Below are 24,236 nucleotides of genomic sequence, written 5' to 3'. Positions count from 1 at the left end.
TGATTCAAAACAATGATTAGACGTTGAAATAGAGTTTCATACGAGAAATTTTGGCTTCTTAAGTTTTTCTTTAGTCAGGAAAAAATTTGCAAACCATTTATCTGATAAGGGGTTAATAGCCCAAATATATAACAAACTCACTCAACTCAGAAACAAAGAACCCTATTAAAAAATGGGCAAAGGATCTGAAAATTTTTTTTCCAAAGAAGACACACAAATGGTCAACAAGTATATGAAAAGATGCTCAGCATCACTAACCATCACAGCAATACAAGCCAAAACCACAATGAGATATCACCTCACACCTGTCAGAACAGCTGTATCAAAAAGACAAGATATAACGAATGCTGATGAGGATGTAGCTAAAAGGAACCCCTATATGTTTTGGGGGGAAATGTAATTTAGTACAGCCATTACGAAAAGTAGCATGGAGGTTCTTCAAAAACTAAAAACAGAGCTATTGTATGATCTAGCAATCCCTCTTCTGGGTATGTGTCCAAAGGTTATGAAACCAGCACCTCAAAGAGACAACTGCAACCCATGTTCATTGCGGCATTATTCACAATAGCCAAAATATGAAAAATACCTTAAGTGTTCATCAACAAATGAATAAAGAAATTGTAGTATATAAATACAATGGAATATTATTCAGCCTTAAAAATAGAAGACATCTTGCCATTTGTAACAACATAGATGAATCTGGAGGACATTATGCTGAATGAAATAAGCTAGCCACACAAAGAAAAAGCAAAGAAAACAATGATCTCACTTGTATGAGGAATCTAAAAACGCCAAATATTTAGGGGCAGAGAGCGATTATCAGAGACAAAACATTGGGGGAAATGGGAGATGTTTGTCTAAGGGTACAAAGCAGCTGCTGTGTAGGAAGAATGTGTCTAGAGATCTAATGTACAGCATAATGATCATAGTTAATACAGTACTGAATATTGGAAAATTTGTAAGTAGACTTCAGGTGATCTCTTCACACACACACAAAATTACTATGTGAGGAGATGATATGTTAATTAGCTTGACATAGTAATTGGTTTACTACATATAGGTCAAATCATCATAGTGTCAAATGAATATATACACTTTTTATTTTGAAAAATAAAATTAAGGGCACCTGGATGGCTCAGTCAGTTAAGCGTCTAACTTTGGCTCAGCTCCTGATCTCACGATTCATGAGTTTGAGCCCGGGGTCAGGCTCTCTGCTGTCAGCACAGAGCCCACTTTGAATCCTTGGTCTCCCTCTCTCTCTGCCCCTCCCGCATCTCAAAAATTAATATTTAAAAAAATAATAATAAATAAAATTGAAAAAGTTTCCTCTAGTCAAATCAGTAGCGATTTCATCATCTGTTTTTAATGAAAATATACAGAATTAGCCATAATTTCTTTAAATGTGATATATGAAATTAAAGATTTTCCGATCCTTAACCCCTTGTCACTCAAAAATACCTCATGAAATCCCTTGAGAAACTTTTTAATAGTATTGTTTTAAAAAGCCTCTAAATTCACCTCACAAAATTCCCTTTTTGAGAAAAACATTTTTCCTTTCATTCATTCCTTCAATGATAAGGTATACTTTCCACTTCACTTATCTATTGTAATAGAAGTACCCCAAAGACATAAATTCCAAGGTGCCTCAGAGTGTGTTTCTCTTGGAATTTTATCACGCGACTTCAGTACAGTCTCAAATGTGGTTATTTTCCACATCATCCTTAAGCCCAAAGCTCAGTATGTTCTTTAACATTGCTTCCCTCAGATCTTTTGTTTCAGCTCCTGCTTTTCACGTAGTGGACAAGCCCTGAGAATGTAAACAGCTGTGATATCAGCAACATCTTATTATTTCTTCTTGAGAGAAACTGTATCTTTGTCAGTATCATAGGGAGGTATTCCAAAGATGCTTCGTGAACACAGGTTTCTTCCAAAGGGCTGACGTAAGCTGAATGGCCAATAGGTCTACCTGGGTGTCTAGTAATTAAAATGAGCTGCCCTTTTCCTAAGAGAAGTAGTTCAAATTAAACGCAGACCCGGCCTTTTCCCTCATTCCACAGCACGGGAGGAAAAGACGCCAGTGTTTAAAATGATCCTATGAAGTAGAGACATTGTATCACCAACATTTTACAGATAAAGAGACATTTGAGCTGACTTAGAGCCACTCGCAGAACCGTAATAAATGATACATTCATCTTTCAAATTCAATTTGCGTTTTTAGAGTTTTAGGATTTTTTTTTAGCCATATGCATAAGTTTTTCTCTTTCATACCCCAGGGTTCTCATTTCTTTACTAAAGGAGAGAGAAAAAATAGCTATTTTAATAGCAACATGAATAACCAATGAGTCAATAAGAACAGTGACAAGGACCAAGTCAGATGATGATTAACCTTACCCTAAATTAAATATGCCTTCACTGTGACTTCAAAACTAAGAAAGCAAGAATCTTTAGGCTTTCTTTTTCTTTACCTCTGAACTTGTAACATGATGGAGTGAACAACATAACAAAGGGTAAATAAAGAACCTATTTTTTTCAGGGTTTTTTTTCAGGACCTATTCAACTCAGAATGAATTCCACCACCTGCTACTGTGTCAGAATGTGTTTGTCCTCAAAGACATACGGTTTGTAGGCCTTGAAAAATCCTAAGGACTATCATATAGCCACTACCAAAATGTATGAAAGAAACATCCTTTAAGTACTTACACTTTCTGCTATGAACAAAGCCAGGCTCAATAATATGTGTTAATTCACAAAATACACATTCCTTGAACATTTTAAAGGTACTCAGAATGGCATTAAATTATGTAAGATATGTAGCAGCTCTGGACAGTATGGTTCAATGAGAAGAAATCCAAGTCCAAGGCCACAAGAAAACTTACCTGATGTACCAGATCCATTACAAACATGGTTCCCCATAACTGTGAAAAATACTTTTTTCATTGTAAGGTAACTTCATTTGACAACTGAGGAAACGGATGTTTAGAAATGTTATGTAACTTGTCCATGAGAACTAAAATTACTACTTGGAGATTTTCTCAGTATATACCTCATTTGGAAAATCCCTCAAGAACTAAGTGGGGTTTCTTTTGGAAGACCTACGTATTTTGAAATCCTATATTTATTTATACGGTATTACAGGCTTACATTTATTTTAATAAACTGGACAAACACATATATTTTCCATTATAGATTATATTTTGCACATTATTTAAAATATATTACCATTTTTTATTTTCCATATCCTTAGGAAATCATTGAATGAAAACAGAAATTCAAATAAGGGATAATTCCACCTCACAAAATAAATATTCTCAGTTAAAATGCTTAATTTTAAAGAGTAACTCTAGGAAATTTGTGTATGGGTATGCCTTTGGTACCCCTGTTTTTTTTTTCTTTCAGAACTATAGAACATATACCCCTCCATGTTTATTCTTTCCATTGATGCAACATCAAAGGCTCTCAAAGAGAAAGTCTCTGGAATCTAAGTAACTACTCTGAACTGTACTATTTCCTCAATAACTTAGCAACAGAAAATAAGTCCTGTGAGAACCCTGAGGAGTTTTATAATCTAGACTATAATTGTAAAAACAAGAGTGATTAGATTGCATAAGATCTTTGACTCCAGACTTTGCTTGGAGGTGATAGTATTGTAAAGTGTTTAAGTAGGAGGGAAAGAGTCTGCTGAGGACTTCTTGAGAAGGTTAACTGAGGAAGAAATAACTGACACAGACTAGCAGAGGTAAAAAAAAAAGAGAGAGTATTTTACGTTATTAACAAAAGTCGATTTCTAAACATAGGGAATGAAACACAGAAGCAGGAAAGCAAATAGAATATCTGAACAAAAGGATTTCTGTTAAGTTAAAAAGTATGGATTAGTAAAAGTCATGTTCAGGCTATGGGAGGAAGCAATAGGACTGCACCATTTTACATTGAAGCCATTTTAAACTTCACAAAAAATGTTACTTTTTTTTTTTTTGCCAATAATGTCATTTCTGCATGTGCAAAAAATTAGGAAAGTAGGTTATAGTATTAAATGCTGCCAAAAATAATTTTATACTTAAAACAGCAGGATTACCCACTGTATCTAGTATCTGTGGGTAGTTTTACTTTTGCCTACTATGTATATTAACAGTGATTACAAGCAAATGCTGAGTAAATAGATAGCTATAAAAGACCTTTGAAGAAACGTGTAGTTGTATGACTCCCAAATATAAGATAAATATATATTTTTCTTTACATTATTTCAAAGACTTCTTACACAGAATAACAATAATAATAATAATAATAATAATAATAATAATAATAAAGAACTCTCTAAAATATTTAACCTGTTGAATTGAAAATGACAGGATTGGAAGGATTATTTTTAATAGGAGAAAACATCTTTACTTTTGTTGTCTACATGAGCTAGAGACAACAAATGGAGACCATTTACCTTCAAAGAAGTTATTCTTTCCAAACTATGGCTGTAACACTATAAAAATGAGGATTTTCTCAAAAGAGGTCCAGGACGAAAATGTCATGTAAAACGTACCTACAGGGTGATTCTAAGTAAACTTGAGGTACTGACTGAAGTTAGTAAAGTTTCTACACAAACCAACCTTTTCTGAAATGAAAATAAAAGTCACCATCAATACCAAATGAATGTTTATATATATTGTCAATACCAATATATGTTTATATATAGATTACCTGTGATTGGTAGTAAAATTAATACTGGAATAAATTAAACGTCACAAAAGCAGCTCAGGGAAATATCACACATTTCATTTTCCAAAGGGAAATTCAGTTGTCTAAATACAGCTGATTTTGTCTTTTTTTTTTTTTTTTTGTAACCTAATCCTATTATTTGAAAATTGAATAAATGTGTTTTTCAAGTCATTTTGCTTCATGGGCTTCCTGCTCAGTAGACTGTGAGCCCACCTAGGGGAGGTGCCTATTCCTCTCAAAATGTAATTCCTTAGTCTCATAAATTTCACAGAACATTTATTTTAGTTTGCACTGATTTGTGGAGATAACAGGTACTAGAAATGAGGTTTTCCATAGTGTTTAGTTTCTTCCTTTATTTGTTTGTTTCTATGTGGACAAGCCCAGGGTAGGTATGCTATTTTCTGGAAAGCAAATAGTTCCACTTACACATATACCTTCTACCCAGGTGCATGTCCATAGGCAGAGGCCGCCTCATACCCTACAATGACTTTGCACAAAAATATGACACTATATAATATCTCCTCCTTTCTCCAGCTTCATCGGATTTAATACAGAAATCCATACTTCCCTCACTTGCTATGTAAAAACTCCCTGTCAGTGAATAAGTAAATGATAAATAAATTGAATATTTCCAAATCTGTCCAAGAATATGGCCTTATACTTATTAGTTACATAGAAATGTGTTTTTTTTAATGTGTAACACAGCCATGAATCTCGAACTGCCAAATGGATTCATTCACACCCCTCCTTGAAACCATTTAAGACGGTTCTATCCCTCTCTATAAAATTAGCAGAGCATGCAGAATTATTTTTCTTACACAAAAAATAACAATTTATGATTCCATTTAATAAAGAATGAATGATGTCCTCCATGGGTGAGTTCAGAACTTTTAGATACTTGTCTTCAACTTTGATTTTAAGGGCCCAATGAAATGTTAAAGGCAACATAAGCTTCCATAAACATAATTCAACCAGCTTGTGACAACAAAGGCAGAAGGGAGTATTTCAAACTCTTAGAAGTTGGTGTGCTTGGCACAGGCTAACTACACTTATATCCTATGGCTATTAGGCCTGGAAACTTTCTATGGAATATCCATTACTCATTCCCTCTGCTCTGAACACATAGCCTGTCAGAAAAATGGTGTGGGGAGGGGTTCAGAGGAAACCAAACTTAAAAAGCAGGAAAAGGCAGAGACAAGTAAATTCATTGAAGATTTACACCATGTTTTCAATGGCTTCCTTCATTTAATTTTCCCTGACTTTTTAAATTAGCAAATATACTTGACTCGGAGGGAAACACAGGGAGGAAAACAGAAAAACAAACAAACAAATAAACAAACAAACAAAGCTCCGCAAATCTCTGTGACTTGTACAATAGCTCTTATTTGGTCCTTGCATTTGAGTATCTGAATGAACTGTGGTCTGCTTTTCATTACTCTCCATCTGGAGCTGTTGCCTGCTTTGTTCAGCAATTTCTGGTCATTTTGGCCTGACGGTGACTGTTGCGTTTTATGTTGCCATATTTTACAGAATGAAAGCTGCCACAGCCACCACCCAAGAAAGAACAATCTTGAAAACGAGAGGTTATGTTGAAAGGGTTCTCCTTGACCCCTTCTGGAATAGAGAGTAAGCACGATTCTCTGGGCCTGCCTACTGTTTTGTAACTTCAGGGTGTGAGTAGGATACAAGTAGGGAACAAAAGCCTTTCTTTCAGATACTAAGATAGGGTAAGCATCTAACATTGGGCTAATACATCAAGGTTCATTTGGATGCTTTTTCTTTTCATCTCCAAGGAGACTGGGGCATTTACTTCCTCACACCCCACTAAATACTAACTTGCATGTAAATATGCTGCTTGTGTAACAGCTCGTGAAAAATTGAACTCATATCATATCTTTAAAAGCAAAAATAAATAAATCCTGTCTTCCTAATATTTGGTTTTAATTGCATAGCCTTAGTCTGGAGGCAAAGTTGCAAATGATTCGGAAGGAAGTGTCTCAGAGAAGACCAAATCCAATTTGCATTCTCTAATGACAAGCTCCATGCTGTTAGTGATTTTGTTTGAAAAAGCCACCTCATCCTTTCCATCTCCTTCCTTGAGAAAGCCATGGTCAAGAAGAACTCAATTTCTGCCCATTATGAAAAACAAAAACAAAAACAAAAACAAAAACAAAAACGATAGCATTCTCTCCCAATCCATTGCTATTATTATCTGACATTATTTTACAAAAAACAAAGAAACATATAATCGTAGGCTACTAGTAATTCACAAAAAGAACTATCAAATATATATAACTGAAACCAGATCATTGTTTCCAAGAGTTGTTTTTTGTTTGTTTTGTTTGTTTTGCCTGAAAAGGCAACAAATTTGGAGAAACATAAAATAATAATCTATCACCCATATTCCCACCACCTTAAGACATTTTTTTTTTTTTTTTACTATTTCTAGTATTTCATACCACAGCTGACACCAGGTATTGTTGAGTGCTATCCATGTATACCTCATTTAATCATCAACTCAGGCCCTATTATTATCATCATTTTATAGATGGGGAATTGAGGCACCCAGCAAAGTTGAGTCATTTACCACAGGTGGCACAGCTACTAAGGGGAGAGGCGGTGTTCAAAGCAGGCCCTGGCTTCCCCACAGACATAAAGATAAGGAATACTTAGGTCTCAAATATTTACTTAGCTCCATATTTATTTTACACATTATTTTGTATTCCTCCATATTCATGTAACTTCCTATAATCAATATGTTCATAATCTGACATAGTTTAAGTCTTCTTTCCTATCATTGTAATGCTTGGATCAGTTGTATGTGCTCCATAAGCTAGAATTGGGAGGTTGCCTATATTTGTCCCAAGATAGAGAATGAAAGAGGGCCAAGCACGTGCATATTTATACATTCTTTAAAAATCTGTTTGAATACAATATGTGGGACAACAGTCTCCTTGTAATTACTAGTATCAATAATATTCCCTTTATTGTTCTTTCAACACTGACTTTTTAAAAAAGACTCTACCGGGGCGCCAGGGTGGCTCAGTCAGTTAAGCGTCCGACTTCGGCTCAGGTCATGATCTCGCGGTCCGTGGGTTCGAGCCCCGCGTCGGGCTCTGTGCTGACAGCTCAGAGCCTGGAGCCTGTTTCAGATTCTGTGTCTCCCTCTCTCTGACCCTCCCCCATTCATGCTCTGTCTCTCTCTGTCTCAAAAATAAATAAACGTTAAAAAAAAAAATTAAAAAAAAAAAAGACTCTACCAATTTCAGATGATACCAGTGAAGACGGGTGAACCAGGCACACAGGAAGCAGCACTGGATGGCCTGCGTGAAATGATCTCAGCTTCCTGAGTGCATATAAGCTATCATTACTTTCATTTGCACGCTCCCAATTGTTTCCTAACTCACCCTGAGGACACTGTTCCTTTGTAGCCCTCTCGACTTTTCTTTTTCCTTCTAATACCTCTTCTCCCAGTGGACTATAGTGAGGAGTCCTCCTTGCTCCTATGGCCATCTGGTTTCCCTCCTACCTACATCTCCAGTTTAGAATCCTTCATCACAAAATTTTATAACCAGTGAATCTTCATTTTCACTATGGTCTACAGATGCCCAGTATCATTGCTCACACCTTCTGGTTTACTTTCCCCAAAACTATGCCTGCTTCAATTCTTGGCGATTTCAATAAATATTTAGATGGTTGTTTCAACGTCTCATTTATTCAGTTCTCTGAACTGCTCAACGACGTCACATCTTCCTCCCAACCTCAGAAATGTTCTCCCACGTTATCATTAACAACTATAAATAATTTTCCATAAATATAATTGCTGCCTCTTCCCAACTGCATGTAGTTTGTCCGGGTGACCATTTCAAGGGCCAGAAAGGAATACTCTAAATAGGACTCAGAATACCATTAAAATAGTATTTTTCCTTAAACATGAAAGTGACAGTAGTATCTTTCTGACCATGAGTGCTTAACTTTTAGGATACCCACCTCCACGTGCTTGATGAAGGTTGTAATTCAGAATCCCTACTGTTAACCCACAGACTCCAAATGCTGAGGCCAGAAAAGGCAACTGGAGACTTCTATCCATATTATGTATAATGACCATATATTAACTCCACCTTTTTCACACCACCCTCAAGGCAAAAGGTCTAATAGCCCTCTGCCCTCCCATGAAGTCATCTTTAGCTGCCCTTTTATTAAATGATCTTCCCAGGTGGTTCCATGGTCCCCCTCTTCCTTCCTTCCTTTCTCTCCCCTTTTCCTCCCTACTTCCCTCCCTCTTTCCCTCCCTACTTCCCTCCCTCCTTCATCTCCTTCTGTATTTATTAGTGCTTATTATGAGACCAGGAGTCCCCAAACTACTTTTTAAATGCATATCACAATGAATAAAAATATTTTGTATCAGCAAACCCAAAATTTACATATTTATATGTGTAAAACATATGCATTTGTAAAATTAACTAATATGTTCTACACCACACAGAGAAAGTTGATAGAAAAACAAAGAGAGACATATTCTAACATTTCCTTCTAGCATCCCCAGTTGAGAGTTTAGCATTGCTCTACAGCACCTCACTTTGAAGATAAGCTTTCTAGATTACACAGGTCCTGTCTTCATTGAGTTTAAGTTTCCTTGGAGGAAGAGACAGAGAATGAGGGAAAAAGAATTAAATAAGTAGTTACAAGAAAATGTGGATAGGGGTGTTAGGAGTTTCCATTCTAGTTATGGGTCTGCTCAATTACATTCTGAAACTCTTTCTCTCAAACACAGACCTTTCCCATGCCCATCCATTCTGACTTGCCTTTATAAACTTTATTCCCCCAAAAGGAATCTCCACCTCCTTCTCTCACAGTTTTTTATGTATATCTCCATTACAGATACCTCTGTTATACTTTCAGTTACTTTAGGCTGATACGCTCACTCTAATAAGTATGTTACGATTCGTTTCTTCGTTTTCTTTTTGGTTTCCTTTTCAAATTGAACTATTAGATGACAGAAACTATATCTTATTATTTTTTGTCTTGTAGTACCTAAGCACCTAGCACATTTGTGACTTTACGGGAGACGTGGAATGCTGTTTGTTTGTTTGCTTTTTAATTGCTGAATAGAACCTGAATACTGTCACCCAGATAGGCTGGGAAATACCTTCAGTGTATGAGTGCCTATTCCTAAAACATATGCACATTATATCTGTATGTGAAATAGGGGCAGTGTTTAGAATGATCGTGGCTCTACCATACTTCTGGTATTATAAGAAAGACTGGATTACAGGAACAACAAATAACATATGTTACAAGAAGCATTCCAATTTCCTAGTAAGAACTGAGTCATGCGAGAGAGACCATACAGATTTCACAAATAATATAAAATGCAACTCATGAAAGAGTATGGGATTCCCAGACATGAGGAGACATGAGTCACAGATATAGTCAAATAACTTCAGAAATGTTTGCAGGGGGGAAGAAAAGCCTTAATAAGATACCAACTCAGATCCCGAGAGACGCTGACAGCAGAAGCTTAGACACAATGGGCCCATCAGTGAATTCATTCCTAGTCAACCAGTGTCACTAAAGCTTTAAGGAACAGATAAATTAAAACGTGCTTTGCATGGGGAAGTTCTCCCCAGAGTTCCTCATTTTTATATAGGAAATCAATTTGCATCACTGATGATATCATTCAAATCAGACAACCCCAAGTTGTTAAGAGGTGATTTAGTTTTACGCTGAAGCAATTTGATACTTGTTCTGATTTGTGATTTTCATTTTGTTTGTTAATGAAAAAAATTAATGAACAATGTTGCTAGAAATACAACTCATCAAAGCCTTGGCATTATTAAAGAGGTTTGCCATATTCTGTACATCGTGATCATTGCGCAGCTGGTATCTGGACTTCTGCCTTAAAGGAGACATCGATGGAACAGGCTAGGCAAGAGCCCAGGGTATAGATGCCCTTACACATACCTTTGCACTGATTTGTGTTTTTGTCCAGAATTGCCTTTGTGGATACAATTTTTCCATACCTGACAAAGAGAGAGAGAGAGAGAAATTCCACGTTATTATAGCCCAATGAAGACGCTTAAAATACCTTAAAGGACGTCGGTGCACACACAATTGAGCAGGAATAAACCAAGAAAACAAGCACTGTACTCCCATTTCACACCTGGATGATCACTTTTCACCAGTTCTCCTTTATAACTTGAGAATGTGCTTCCCTACGTAATCACTGGGTTAAGCCTTCAAAAATAAACCTGTCAGCCTGTCATAGGTGCCTGAAAGGGGGTTGTATGTGATTGTGATCAAAGTAAATCACACTGTGGATTGCTGCAGAAAAGCACAGACCTTGGCCCCAGCTTGAACAGGGCTTACATCCAGCTCTGGCACTCACCTAGCGTTGTAACACTGAGCAGTTTAACACAACTTCTCCAAACTGTTTTTTGTTTTTTTTTTCATCTGTAAAAATGAGAATTGTAATACTTCCCTTTCAGGATTTGGGAGAGGGTTAAATTGAAAGATTAAGAGTTTCTAGCAGTGCTCCTAAGATAAATAGGATTTTTTTTTTTGTTACTAAAAATATATAGTGTGAGTTGAGATTAAAGACTGAATTTTGAATTCTCAATACCTGCCACCATATGTAATAGGAGCTCAATAAATGTTTGCTATAAACAAATGAATGATACAGGTAATCCAATGGTACTTCATACAACAATGAAGTTTCTACCAGAAATACATATAAGCATATCCATTATCCTATCATCTCTTGCAGAAGACCTAGTTTAGGTTTCGTTTTTTAAAAGGTGGTTAATATGGAGAATGAAATTCAATCTCTTTAAGCCTGTTTCCTGAGGCATAAATGATAGAACCAAAGAAGATGGCTTCTAAAAGCCTGTCTTTCTTTAGGATTCTATGAAGGATGCTTGTCAACAATCATACTAACATGGAGAAATTATAATGCAAATTTAAGCAACAAGTTTACTAACTACTCATTTTCATGTTCAAGATTTCAGCCATGTCACAAAATATTTGGCAAGTTTTCTTGTAATTCTGTGTTCCTAAGCAAGTGTGAGAATATATGACAAATAGTAAATATCCCATGGAGTAATAAACTAGGTTCCCCCTCACCACTGTTTCTTTTGCATTTATAATCCCCTCTTATTAGGTCATTAACTCTTTGCAGTATTTTGGTGGTTATTTATTAATATTCTAGTGTTGATAATGTCATTGTACTAGAAATGTCTTTGCCTCTTTTCTTTCCCCCAGATGTTTTGACCAAGGATGAATTGAGGGTCCTCTAGAAATTTACAGAATTAATTTCATTATGAAAGCAATACCGCTGATAGCTTTGAAAATCATTCCAATAGGAGCCAACCTATTAACAGTATATTATCTCAGCTCTTAGAATATCTCTAAGTATATTCTAGTTCCTATTATGAACTAGAACTAGGAATATATATGAACTAGGAACTAGAATATACTTAGATGAAGGGGTCTGAGATAATTCCCACCAGTCACTTCCATGCTTGTGGTTAAAGTCAGCCAGACTGGCATGAAGCTGTCCAATAATGAACTGAATAGATTCTGTCATCATAATCCTGACATTTCAGCTACCACTGCATTTTCTACACCATTACAACTATAACTCTATAGTTAACTAAATCAAAGACAGCATGGCTGAGAGTATCTACTACTATTTGGTAGATATAGAAAGTATAGTCTACAAAATCAGTAATTTGATCAAAATCACATAATTTGTGAAAGGGAGGGAACTGAATATGGGATTCTTAAAATGGGTACAGTGCTTAACTATTATATCATCTGCCTCCAAAACAGAGAAGCTACATATATCGACTTTTCTAGTTTAATCAACCTTCATGTTTTTCAGAATCCGGGTATTAGACTCCAAGGCAATAGTGGTTAATATGTTGTGGCGACAAACCGCCAAGGCTCACATCTCAGTCCAGCCTGGGTATATCTGATTGGCTAAGTAAGCCTTAGGTGTGCTTTGTATCATTTCTCTATAATTCTATAAATCCATTTATTTAAACATTCATTTAGACTATTATGTAAAATTACGTACATCTACGTATAAATATATAAAATGATTACAATAGTATCTAGGGTTGTTTTCAGGGTTAGGTAAGGTTTACTTAAATAAGGATAACAGTGGCTGGCACAGGATAAGTACTCATTAAATATTAGCTTTTCTTGCAATTATTTCCTCCCTGTTATCTGCTACATAAAAATGTCTCTAGTCCTTGGCATTCTCTGATGTTGATAAGAAATGGAAGGGGTTAAAATTCTGTCCCAAATGACAGCTTAAAACATTACTACGTAGACTGTCAAAATCTTACACTAAGAAATTTGGCAGGTAAAATTATTTACTAAAAAGGTAATTTACATTTACCCTTTATATTGTTATTTTTAACGTTAGGGATGACATTACTGTGTTCTCACTGTACTTAACCATACAAATACCCCTACAGGTTTAAAGCTTTTGTGTGTTTGGTATGTATTCCTGAAATGTCTATTACTTCAAGTCTATTATGTTTTTTAAAGTTTATTTATTTATTTTGAGAGAGAAAGAGAAAGAGAGAGAAAGAAAGCAAGTGAAGTGCAGAGAGGGAAAGAAAGAATCCCAAGCAGGCTCCACACCGTCTGCGCAGAGCCCGACTCGGGGCTCGATCTCACAAACCATGAGATCGTGACCTGAGCTGAGATCAAGAGTCAGGTACTTAACTGACTGAGTCACCCAGGCACCCCACGCCTATTATTATGCGAGCCCGCTTCCTCCAAAACTCCTCATCTCCCAACCGACCACCCTCCCCCCAACCCCCAACCACCAACCAACACAGTCTCTCCTTCAAGTTGTATTTCAGTGCAAGAATTTCTCTTTTGGGAAAATAACCAGTAAAATAGTGTCATATTTGAACTGTCTTTCAGTCCACAAGGGTTCAAGGTATCTATAACTGCACCTACTAATGACAGTAATGCTCGCTAAGCTTAGGCTATTCGGGCAAGCAAACATTTGCAAGATTACACGTATCTTTGTGTAGAAAACAAAAAGGGAGAAGAAAGGGAACATTTGCTGAAACTTTGTTTCCACACAAAGCACCATTAATACAGTATGGAAGAAGTAAAAACCAGAGGAAGAAAAAGAATTTAGAACATTTATAACCATCTCACATCAGGCACACAAACCCTTAAGACAAAAATACTTCTTAATTGGTTTCTAAAGCTACTCCTGAAAATTTTATATATAAAGTATCTTCCAAATTAAAATTTAGCTCTCTCTTTTAAAAAGGAAATTAAAAATTACTGTATCTCATAGTGAATTACATCTCCCAATGGGACTTTTAGCCTATGGTGTGCACACTGTCCTAGTATAACAATATTACTTGGATGTCTTTCTTTTCCTTCATTAAATGTAGAATATGTAAAAAAAAAAAAAAAAAAAAAAAAAAAAAACAGCTATCTTTTTTTACAACCAAGAAGGAGAAGAAAAAGAAATTATTTCTCATGGAAAGCATCTGTGAGTATTAAAAAAAAAATTTAATGTTTATTTTTGAGAGAGTGTGTGTCAGCAGGGGAGGGGCAGAGAGAGAGGGAGACACAGAATCTGAAGCGGGCTCCAGGCTCTGAGCTGTCAGCACAGAACCCTTGTGGGGCTTGAACTCATGAACTGCGAGATCATGACTTGAGTCATGACGAAGTCAGACGCTTAACCGAATGAGCCGCCCTGGCACCCCTAAAGCAACATTTTCCTAAAACGAAATTTTATGTCCCAGTATGCATTATAATATTACTGTAAACGCAAAGTCACTCACTCACACACACACATACACATCAAAAAGCAAATTACGCTATTTCTTGATTTCCCTATTCCTAATTACGCTCCAGGCGAGGCTTTCAATAGTGCCAAATCTCGAAACAATAGGACACAACTGAGCATATCTGACTCAGCCACTAACCTGAATAGAGCTAAAGGAATGTAATTCCTTGGCTCAGTTACAGTATTCTGCATGAACAATTATTTCACAAAGCTGGGATATGCTTTAAACAACAAGAGAAGGTATTTAATGGGCCATTGGTTCCAGTTCGTGTTTGAACTCTCACGATGACAAACAGGTACTTTCCGCATGACTGCTGCTGTATTCTCCATGCTCTGCAAAGTCAACATCTGATGGAGGTAAATAAAGTGTAGACATTTTTTTTTAAGACCCAAACCACCGTAAACAGAAAAGCCACCAATGTACTATACCTGTGAAGAATTCTATTCAACTTTTCTTCCTGATCTTTTGTCAAAGTAACTAATGGACTACAGTAAAAACTGCTGTATAGACTAATGATACATTTTTACACACTCTGAAGAAAAAGACCTACATCTGCGGCAAAAGGTATTTCCAAAAGTAAATTATTTCATTTATTTACTCTTCCTCTTCTTTGGGTTTAGAGAAGACTGTTAGTATTCATAAAGTCTTTCTTTATGACATCCCTGAGTAGAAAGCAGAATCTGGTATACAGAGAAAAATATTATTTACCTAGAATTATTATAAAAATTGTAATTTGTAAAATTAAGTTATTTTTTAAATATAAATTATATTTTAAAATATAAAGGAATTATATCTCTAGAAAGAGGCTATTTCAAGAAGATGCCTGGAAATAGACAGCTGAGCACTGACACCATGTGCCTTCTGGCTCCAGAAGCTTTCAGACAAATCCGATCCATTTTCCCATGCTTTCATTTCATACAGCTAGAAGAGATACAAGATTATCCACAGTCAACTTCCTCCAGGGGGTTCAACTTCTTGAGGGAAGCACATAAACGAAGTGAGCACATTCAGTGTCTTCTCTTGGCCAATGTGTGAAGCCCCTAATTCACGGTGCTAGGATGCTTTTGGACATAAGATATGTGACTCCATACAATAATATCTGCATATTCAACAGGTATCGGGAGTGCCCACACATTCTCCAAATCCAGCCATGTCCCAAGGAACATGTTCTTTCTATTCTAAGAGGACTCTGTAAAACAGCAGTCATTCCACAGTAACTGTCCACTGATTGTATTTTATGTATTCATAACTGAGTGTTATGTATTTATGTATGTGTTATCTATTAACTCACTTTTACTATAGCTTGTCAACTCAAGTTTTACATTTAATTTTTTAAAGAATACTCAATTCTTTCTGGCATCCACTCTTATTCTTAAACAGCATTTGGGTCAAACTATTTGTTGATACACTTGATTATTCCACAGGCAACCCTAATTTGAACTAATAGCATTTTTTATTTTCCAAAGTTGAAAAGAAAATAGAGCTATTATGGGTCTACTCTTCGTGCATTATGAAGACATCAAATTGGTGGGATCTTTCTATAAAGAATTTATTTTTAAATCCTTTTGCTGAATCACCCACTGTGTATATTAATTCAAAAAAATACAGGCAAAGACTGAAAATAGAGTCTCCACAGTCAATTAACTCCCAGCTAACTCATTTTTCACATGCCTTCTGTATTGATACCAGACTCGAAAAAGGTACTGCATTTATTTAATGGATGAAACATTATCCTTTCAGAAAATGTGGCTGTTTGTCTATTTCTTGATGGTTCATTCATTATTTGGTATTTAGGGATGCTAATGGAGTATATCTATGGCTTTAGGGATCCAGGAGGAATGTGGTGGGGCTATGCATTTGATGGGCCACGTCAACCAGGTCTCATCTACAAAAGAAGTCCACAACTCAATAATATTCTGAAGTCTTAGAAAGTTCAATCTACCATCGAGAGGCCAATGCCAGCAATAACTGAGTTAGGCTGAACTATGTCCCCTCAAAACTCATGTGTTGAAGTCTTAACCCCCAGTACCACAGAATGTAACCCGTATTTAGACAGAGAGCCTTTAAAGATATAATTAAGGCAAAGCAAAGTCATTTGGGTATCCTATGACTGGTATCCTCAGAGATTAGGACAAAGATAGGCACAAAGGGGAGACCACGTGAGGACAAAGGGAAAAGATGGCCATTGGTAAGCCAAAGGAGAGAGCCTTGAAAGAAACAACCCACCAACATCTGGATCTCCTACTTTTCACTTCCAGAACTGAGAAAACAAATTTCTGTCGTTTAAGCCACGCAGTGTGTAGTATTTTGTTACTGTAGCCCCAGAAAATTTATATAATAATGTCTTCTCCAAACCCTGGAAAGCTTTGGAAACGGATTGAAATGAGAATATTTAGACCACTCTACTCCTTCAAAAACCTTTGCTCAATGATTTTGTAGTTGGTCCCTCCAAGCCCTAACACTTCCAAACTCTTTGTCACCCAACATAGGTGTGGATAACAGAGGCCAAGAAGTATCCCAGCATCAGCTAGTGCAGGGAACTAATAATCTAGAACCCGGTTCTTGGCCTTGTAGTCTGGGCATTCTTCTCCTCCCCTCCCTTCCCCAACCCAGAGATAATAAAATTCCTGCTTGAATCATGGATCTATACCAAGGAGATTTCACAAGTCCATTGTGCAAACTAAAACGTCATTTATTAACTAATAACTTGAGAATAACACATTACAAAGAACACAAAATAAGACTTCCTAGCTGGGAAAACTGAAGAAAACTTCTCAAAGGAGGAAGTGTGTAAAGAAAGGGCAATGCTTTGGCAATCAAGCTTTTTATACTTTTTAGGGATAATAAAAGCAATTCTAAAAAAGAGTTTTAATTTCTACATCAGTGTATTATTTAGTAAATTACTATTTTCACACTACAAACAGTTTCACCAAAATTCTATGGCTACAACACTACATTTACAATCTGACTGACTCTAACACAATGGTCCTAAAGGAAGGTTAACATGCACCAGAGTTTCTTGGAGGGCTTATTAACACAGACACTGCTGGCACTACTCCCCAAAACACTGATTCAGTAGGTACAAGATGGGTCTAAAGAATCTGCATTTCTAACAATCCCAGGTGACGCCAGGTGACGCCAATACAACTAGACAGTCTTTTGAAAACCACCACTTCAAGAGAATGGCACACTAACAGCAAAGCACGTGTGGTTTATTCTCTGCAAGACTCCAGAGACTAAGGGAGCTTTCTGCAGACATGGAAAACGACTTTCAAAACTGCAAACATTTGCTTTTGATAAAATGATAGCCCATGTTTAAAAGACAGAACAAAATTTTTTCAGAGTTTTTGCTTATATACATATATATATGTAATATATATATACACACATGTATATATACGTATAATACATATATATGTATATATACACATGTATACATACATATAATACACACACACACACACACACACACACACATATTTGGAATTTTTTCAGGTACTTTTTAGAAAGAAGGTCCAAAGAAAACACATAGGAAATGTCTATGTTAACTCTCTTCCTTCACCTAAAATAACTAGTGGCTAATCAGTAGTTTGATTGAATTACAGTGCTAATTTAGTAAGAGAACTGGCAGATAATGATTAGAACTGTTTAGTGCTTTTGCTCATTAATTACAAATGGTTGTAAACCCAGAAAAGATATACCAGACCAACAATGAATACTTTCAAATTCTAAAATAAAACAAAACAAAATCATTAAGCTCCTGGTTCTTAGAGTTAGTAACTCTTGCGCAATGCTTCAGATAACATATTTACATTAAATATTTAGGGTATATACCCTACCTTCTTGGTGAAAACTTGTGAAAAAGTGGTTTCCATGCAAGCAGGATGGAAATGACATCTTTTGGGTACTTTCTGCAACCGATCATAGCACATTTCAGAATGTTTAACATCCTTTAACATTTGGTCTGCTAATGTGGAAAGACAATGGGCTTTTGTCTAATTAATACGGACTTGAATATGAACTCCACCACCCATATGATGTGGAAAAAATTGCTCAGTGGTTCTGCCCCTCAGTTTTCCTGATCTGTATAACACAATCACTAATATCTGCTTTTAATAGTGACTGTAAAGATGAAATAAAGTAGTATTAACATTCCTAGTACAAGGTGTGCATGTTGACATTCCTTCTGTTCCCTTACTAAATCCTGCTTTCTGCTTTGTTACCTACATACTTACTGTATAGCATAAAAACGATAACTTGGATAACATCTCTCTGGGTGTTTTGTGCGCTTTTGTTGTTGATTCAAGGGAACTCTATGCCACATGTGGGGCACAAATTCAGGACCCTGTAATCAAGAGTCACATGCTGTACTGACCGAGCCATCCAGGTGCCCCTTGGATACTCTCTCTTGACTCTTTGATAAAGCCAACATGGTCAGGTTAAATGCTTGCTGAAGCCCCCCTTAGGAAGCACATGTGTTAGCATTCACATGGCTTGTCATTTATATTCTGAGTCAATTCACAATTTCTTCTTCACTTGCTCATTCTCCTTCTGGCAATACCTAATGACTTGCTTCACCCACACTCCAGTCCCAACCGTGTCAATGCTGCCTCCATTACCTCCTCAAAGGCTTTGCCTTCTAACCTTCCCACCACTGTACTTAGTCTACCACCCCTTAACCTTGGCATTCCCTGCTTGTCACTGCTGTTAGCTCCTAGTTTGTTCATGTGCAGTTGACTGTGAACAGTACTCCACTCCTTGTGCTATTTTGTCTTCAAGAACTCAATCCAAGTCGCAAGGTCTTCTCTACGTGGTTTTTAGATTTGAGATTTTAAATACCTCCTTTATCAGAACAAAAGCCGTCTTGTCAGGAATTTGGGCGTTCCCCTTTAAAACCTCTCTTGGGGCACCTGGGTGGCTCAGTCGGTTGGGCGTCAGACTTCGGCTCAGGTCATGATCTCGCGGTCCGTGAGTTCGAGCCCCGCATCGGGCTCTGTGCTGACAGCTGGGAGCCTGGAGCCTGTTTCAGATTCTGTGTCTCTCTCTCTCTCTGCCCCTCCCCTGCTCATGCTCTGTCTCTCTCTGTCTCAAAAATAAATAAACGTTAAAAAAATTTTTTTAAATAAATAAATTAAATAAATATAAATAAATAAATAAATAAATAAATAAATAAAACCTCTCTGATTTTCATCCTGATGTGTTCTATCTGGTTGACACTCATTTCTGTAGCACCTTCAATGGGTCAGCCCCTGTTCTGAGCTCTTTAGATATATCCACTCTTGTCAATCATCACGACAGCCTCATGAGATAGACTCTACCACTACCTATGGTTTATAGATGAGGACACAGAGACGGAGACACCTAAGTAACTTCTCCAAGGTCACATGACTAGGAAGCAGCAAAAGCAGAATCAAATCCCAGGCAGCCTGATGTCAGAGCACACAGTCTGCCAATACTTCAGTCTGCTGTCTCTCAGTTCCAGTGCTTCCTATCCTCTCTCAAGATAGCCTCACTCCTCCTGTTCTCTCCTCCAACTCCCATTCATCCCTGCCACACCTTTCTCTGGCCTGTTTCCCTATATATCACCTATGTTTATCTGAAACTTAACCTTCTTCCAGAGCCAAGGCTCTTTCCCCTCTGCCTTCCCTTGAACATTTGCAGATCCTCTCCTTCTACATACAGGCTATAATCAGGTTTCTCTCTTTGCATTTCTTGCCAGACTTTTCTGAAATGATTGCTCTGCTCATGCTACCTCTTTCTGTTAATTATCTAATTTTTTTTTTTTTTACTTCACTCCTAAATACTGGCTTTTATCTACTGAGACAGAACTTTAAAAATTAACTAGTAACTTCTTAATAAATAAAATTACTGTTATCATCATCCTTGACCTCTCACTATCATTTAGCTTTTTTGTGGGGGAGGGGCGGATATAATTTAGCCCTCTTAAATACCTTCCTCTTGAAATATTCGTTTCTTGGGTCCAATGCATTACATTGACTTGGTTCTTATCTTCCTTTCTTGCAGACAGTTATCCCTTGATTGACCTTCTTCACTTTCTCCTTCTCCCACTCCAGGTTCCTAAAAGTGGGTGTACCTCATGCTTACCCCTCAGCCTACTTGTATTTTGGTGCTACAGTATATGCTACACTGGTAATTCTCAAAAATAGCATGCATCAGAATAGTCTGTATGGCTTCTTATAACTCTGGGCCCCAACCTCAGAGTTTCCAATCCAGCTTCTCTGGAATTGTGTGCAATCAGGCACAAGAATTTGAATGTCTTACCACTGAAACCTCAGCAGAGACTCTCCAATTAGAGCCATTTGATTTTCCCCGTTGGGTGTTAAATGGTCATCTCAAATGACACAACATATTCTGTTTTCTCCCTACTCTGAAAACATTTCTAGGGAAGAAGCAAGCGAGGTAGCAAACTGTTCACAGGGTAGAGATTACAGAGAACTGGAGATCTCCAGCCCAGGATGAAGGAGCATCTGTTTTTCATCTGCAGCCATTGTTACCATGAAGGAGTATGATCCTGATGCTGCTAAGCTTCCTGATTTTTTTTGAAAGAAACCTGGATTTTCTAGCAAAATTTTTCAAAGTTTAAGTCTCAGCATTTTTGTAGAAACAATGTGAAAGCCAAATAGAACCGCTCTTGTAGATAGACTTGAACCTGAAGACCGTCACTTTGTGATGTTGGCACCAATGTCTTCCAGCCTCTCCTCTCTCTGGATAACATAGGCCCTTCAAGGGTAAACTGCACGTTCTGACTTTCTGGTCTACTGGCTGTTTTTCCCAATCTGAATAGTTGTGCTCACAGCCAGTATATAATCACATCATCATCATCATCATCATCATCATCATCATCATCATCTCCACCATTATTTATTATTACTATTATTTTACTGTTGTGTGACATAATCTTCTTGTTCTCTATGAGATTGTCTCTTTAACCAGACCTTGATTTTTCAGGGGTCAGGCTTCTCTGATCGTCTTCAAAATACCCAGTGTAGAGCTTGATGCATAATGATCCTCTCTGAAAAATCTGTTGATTTTTAAGTCACTTTTACGGACCTGCCAGTGTTTTTCTACATCAGAAACACCAATGAATGATGGGACTACACTTATACACAAACACATATGTTTCTACCATCAGTTGAGCACCTGCCACATGCCAGCCACTACACAGAATATATTAGCTATTTTATTCCGAATTCTCACAACTACCTAAGAAGTCAATATTAGTATTCTGATTTTTTGAAGATGAAAAGAGAAGGTAGATGTATTAAGCTACTTGCTCAAGCAAACACAGCTATTGAATTATACTGATTACATTTAAATTCAGGTGCATTTGGCTATAAAACCCTTACTCTTTCCTTGATATCGCACTGTCATCAATACATAATGAACAAGCCTGGATACAAGTCGGTCCTCTGGCCCGCCAAAGGGCCACAAAAAGATTTTTAAGTCTTTTGCAGATGTTGGACATGATTAGTCCCCTGAATGGCGGAAGAACGACCCACATTCACTGGAAATAGTATAGCTGGACATTCATCATTGGTTGTTAAAACTCATTTCCAAAGAAACCTATTCCTTAAAGAAGCTTGTGACTTCACAGCATGTAGAATGTTCTAGTAGGACTGTGAATCTAGTATCAACTGAATGCACAATGAAAAATAGCATCACAGCAAAATTTTGCTGTTTGGGAAAGATATCGAACCACAGATTCTGAAAATTCTGGCATTATCTATGCCCTCAATAGTATAAGAGAAAACCGTATCAGATGTGCAGCATATGTAACCATTTTGAGGGCCATATTTCAGAAGCAGTGGAGTTGAGCTGTTGAGAGCACACTCTTGGTTTCCACGGTATCCCCTGGTACCAAAGAATGTAATCAGGGTCTCAGAGAAATTTTGTGATGGTGCTGATTGCTATTAAAGTAGTAATTCCCAATCCTGCCATCGTCACTTAGCTTCATTCTAATTCCCTCTTAGATTTTCTGTGTCACTACCCTCACCCTCCTCATCGTAACTTGTGTGACATCTTTCTTATGCCTATTCTCTCTTCCCCAAACAGATAATTTCAATTTTGGTTATAATCCAACAGACATTGAGCATATCCATATTAGCCAGTGCACTCTATCAGCAATTGTGTTGATGACAAAAATACAAAATGCATTGTATTGTTCTACACTGTAACTCATCCTGTCCTGATATCGAGGCTGAGTTACTCATGGGTAGATAATAGGAATCTTACTCATTTTCTATCCCTGGCCTTACACACAGAACTCACTCACTGTTTGGTAGATGAGTAAACAAATGACTGAATACTGCAGATCCAACATCAGATAAGACAGTCAGGATGGCAATGGGAATCAAGTTTATCTGGGCAGAGATATATCTCCCCCTTACAACGTAGCAAAGTATATATCCAACTGATGATGCTACATCACGTTTTATATCTTATGTTCAGCACATTCACTGCCTCTCATTCAAAAAGAGAGTGGGCTGTAACATCACTCAGGAGCCAAACTAAGACCTAGTTTTAAAGTCTTTACTGTAAAGTGTTTTATGGCACTATATTATTTGAAATCTACAAAGAGACCCGAAGAAGAAAGTGACATAAAATACTGAGAGACAAATTTCATATAGTACAGCAGCTGTGGTAAGGTTTTAATGGATACACAGTTTTTACTCTTGGAATGAGGAAGTGCCTAATACAGGGGACTCCATAGCAGTTCCCAGGGAGATTTGTCTGTAGAAGAATGATAGTCTTGAGCTGTCTGTGGAATCTTTCTGAGCTTCATCACTTTCAAAAATGCATTTCTGTGATTAAGTAATACAAGATTGCCACTGCGTCATTTAAAAAAAAATCAGAACTCACAATGGGAAAAATGGACAAAACCATACAATGTAGAAAGAAGTGGGGCCAGGAAGGTAATTTTTTTTAAAGGTCACAAATACACAAAGCAGAAAAGATGAGAATCAAGCCCAACTTTCAAGTAATTCTCTCATCCTTAATTCTAAACACTTATCAAACAAAATACCCAAGTGGATAGGAACACAGCCTTTTCTTTTCTTTTCTTTTCTTTTCTTTTTTTGTCAACACATCCATCTCTGCATTAAGTTGTGAGAAGTATATTGGACTAAGCGGCTCTGTGTCACTCTCCAAGATTCAGACTTTGTGGATCAATAGCAGGAAGCCCACTGTCCAATGGATATTCAAATAATTGATAACATAAATCAGTGGTGCTGTCCAATTACCTATGAGAGGATTATGTGCCTTATAGATTCTCTGTATTATCCATAGCACTTTTTAAATTATATGTAATATACATCTAACTAGCACATCAGGTAAGTGGGAAGACGTAATAAAAGAATGCATGCTAAGCCTTTTATCTTAGTGAAAAGCTTACAGTAGATATTCAAAAACAGTACGTTGGGTGATGATCAGTCTCTCAATTATTTAACGGTCAGAAAATTCAGACTGATGTTATAAATAGATTCCAAAAAAAAAAACATAATTAAGAAAGTGAGTAGATGGCAAACTTTGTTTAATTCAGTGACTTCTGGTTCATTTGTCGTAACCCTTCTCACTCTTACTGCAAATGTACACAGACACACAGCCCTGAGTGCCTGCCTTTCATTCCACTGGGGAAATGTTTTGCATGAGAAAGAACACACCTATGGCACTTGAGAAGGT

At 37.0% G+C, this 24,236-nt stretch overlaps 1 protein-coding gene across 8 annotated transcripts in view; it reads right to left on the bottom strand.

Moving 5' to 3' along the window:
• RBMS3 (RNA binding motif single stranded interacting protein 3) overlaps nucleotides 1-24,236 on the bottom strand; it is a 708,718-nt gene that overhangs the window by 497,290 nt on the left and 187,192 nt on the right. For all 8 annotated transcript variants that reach the window (XM_015544414.2, XM_015544418.2, XM_015544420.2 and 5 more), the window contains exon 3: nucleotides 10,672-10,730. In XM_015544414.2, the coding sequence (XP_015399900.1) occupies nucleotides 10,672-10,730 (59 nt within the window). The remainder of the gene's footprint in view (nucleotides 1-10,671; nucleotides 10,731-24,236) is intronic.

Source organism: Panthera tigris, chromosome C2 (assembly GCF_018350195.1).
Source record: "Panthera tigris isolate Pti1 chromosome C2, P.tigris_Pti1_mat1.1, whole genome shotgun sequence".
NCBI lineage: Eukaryota > Metazoa > Chordata > Mammalia > Carnivora > Felidae > Panthera > Panthera tigris.
Note: the sequence above shows the minus strand (reverse complement) of the source record. Positions and strands in the feature narration are given on the sequence as shown.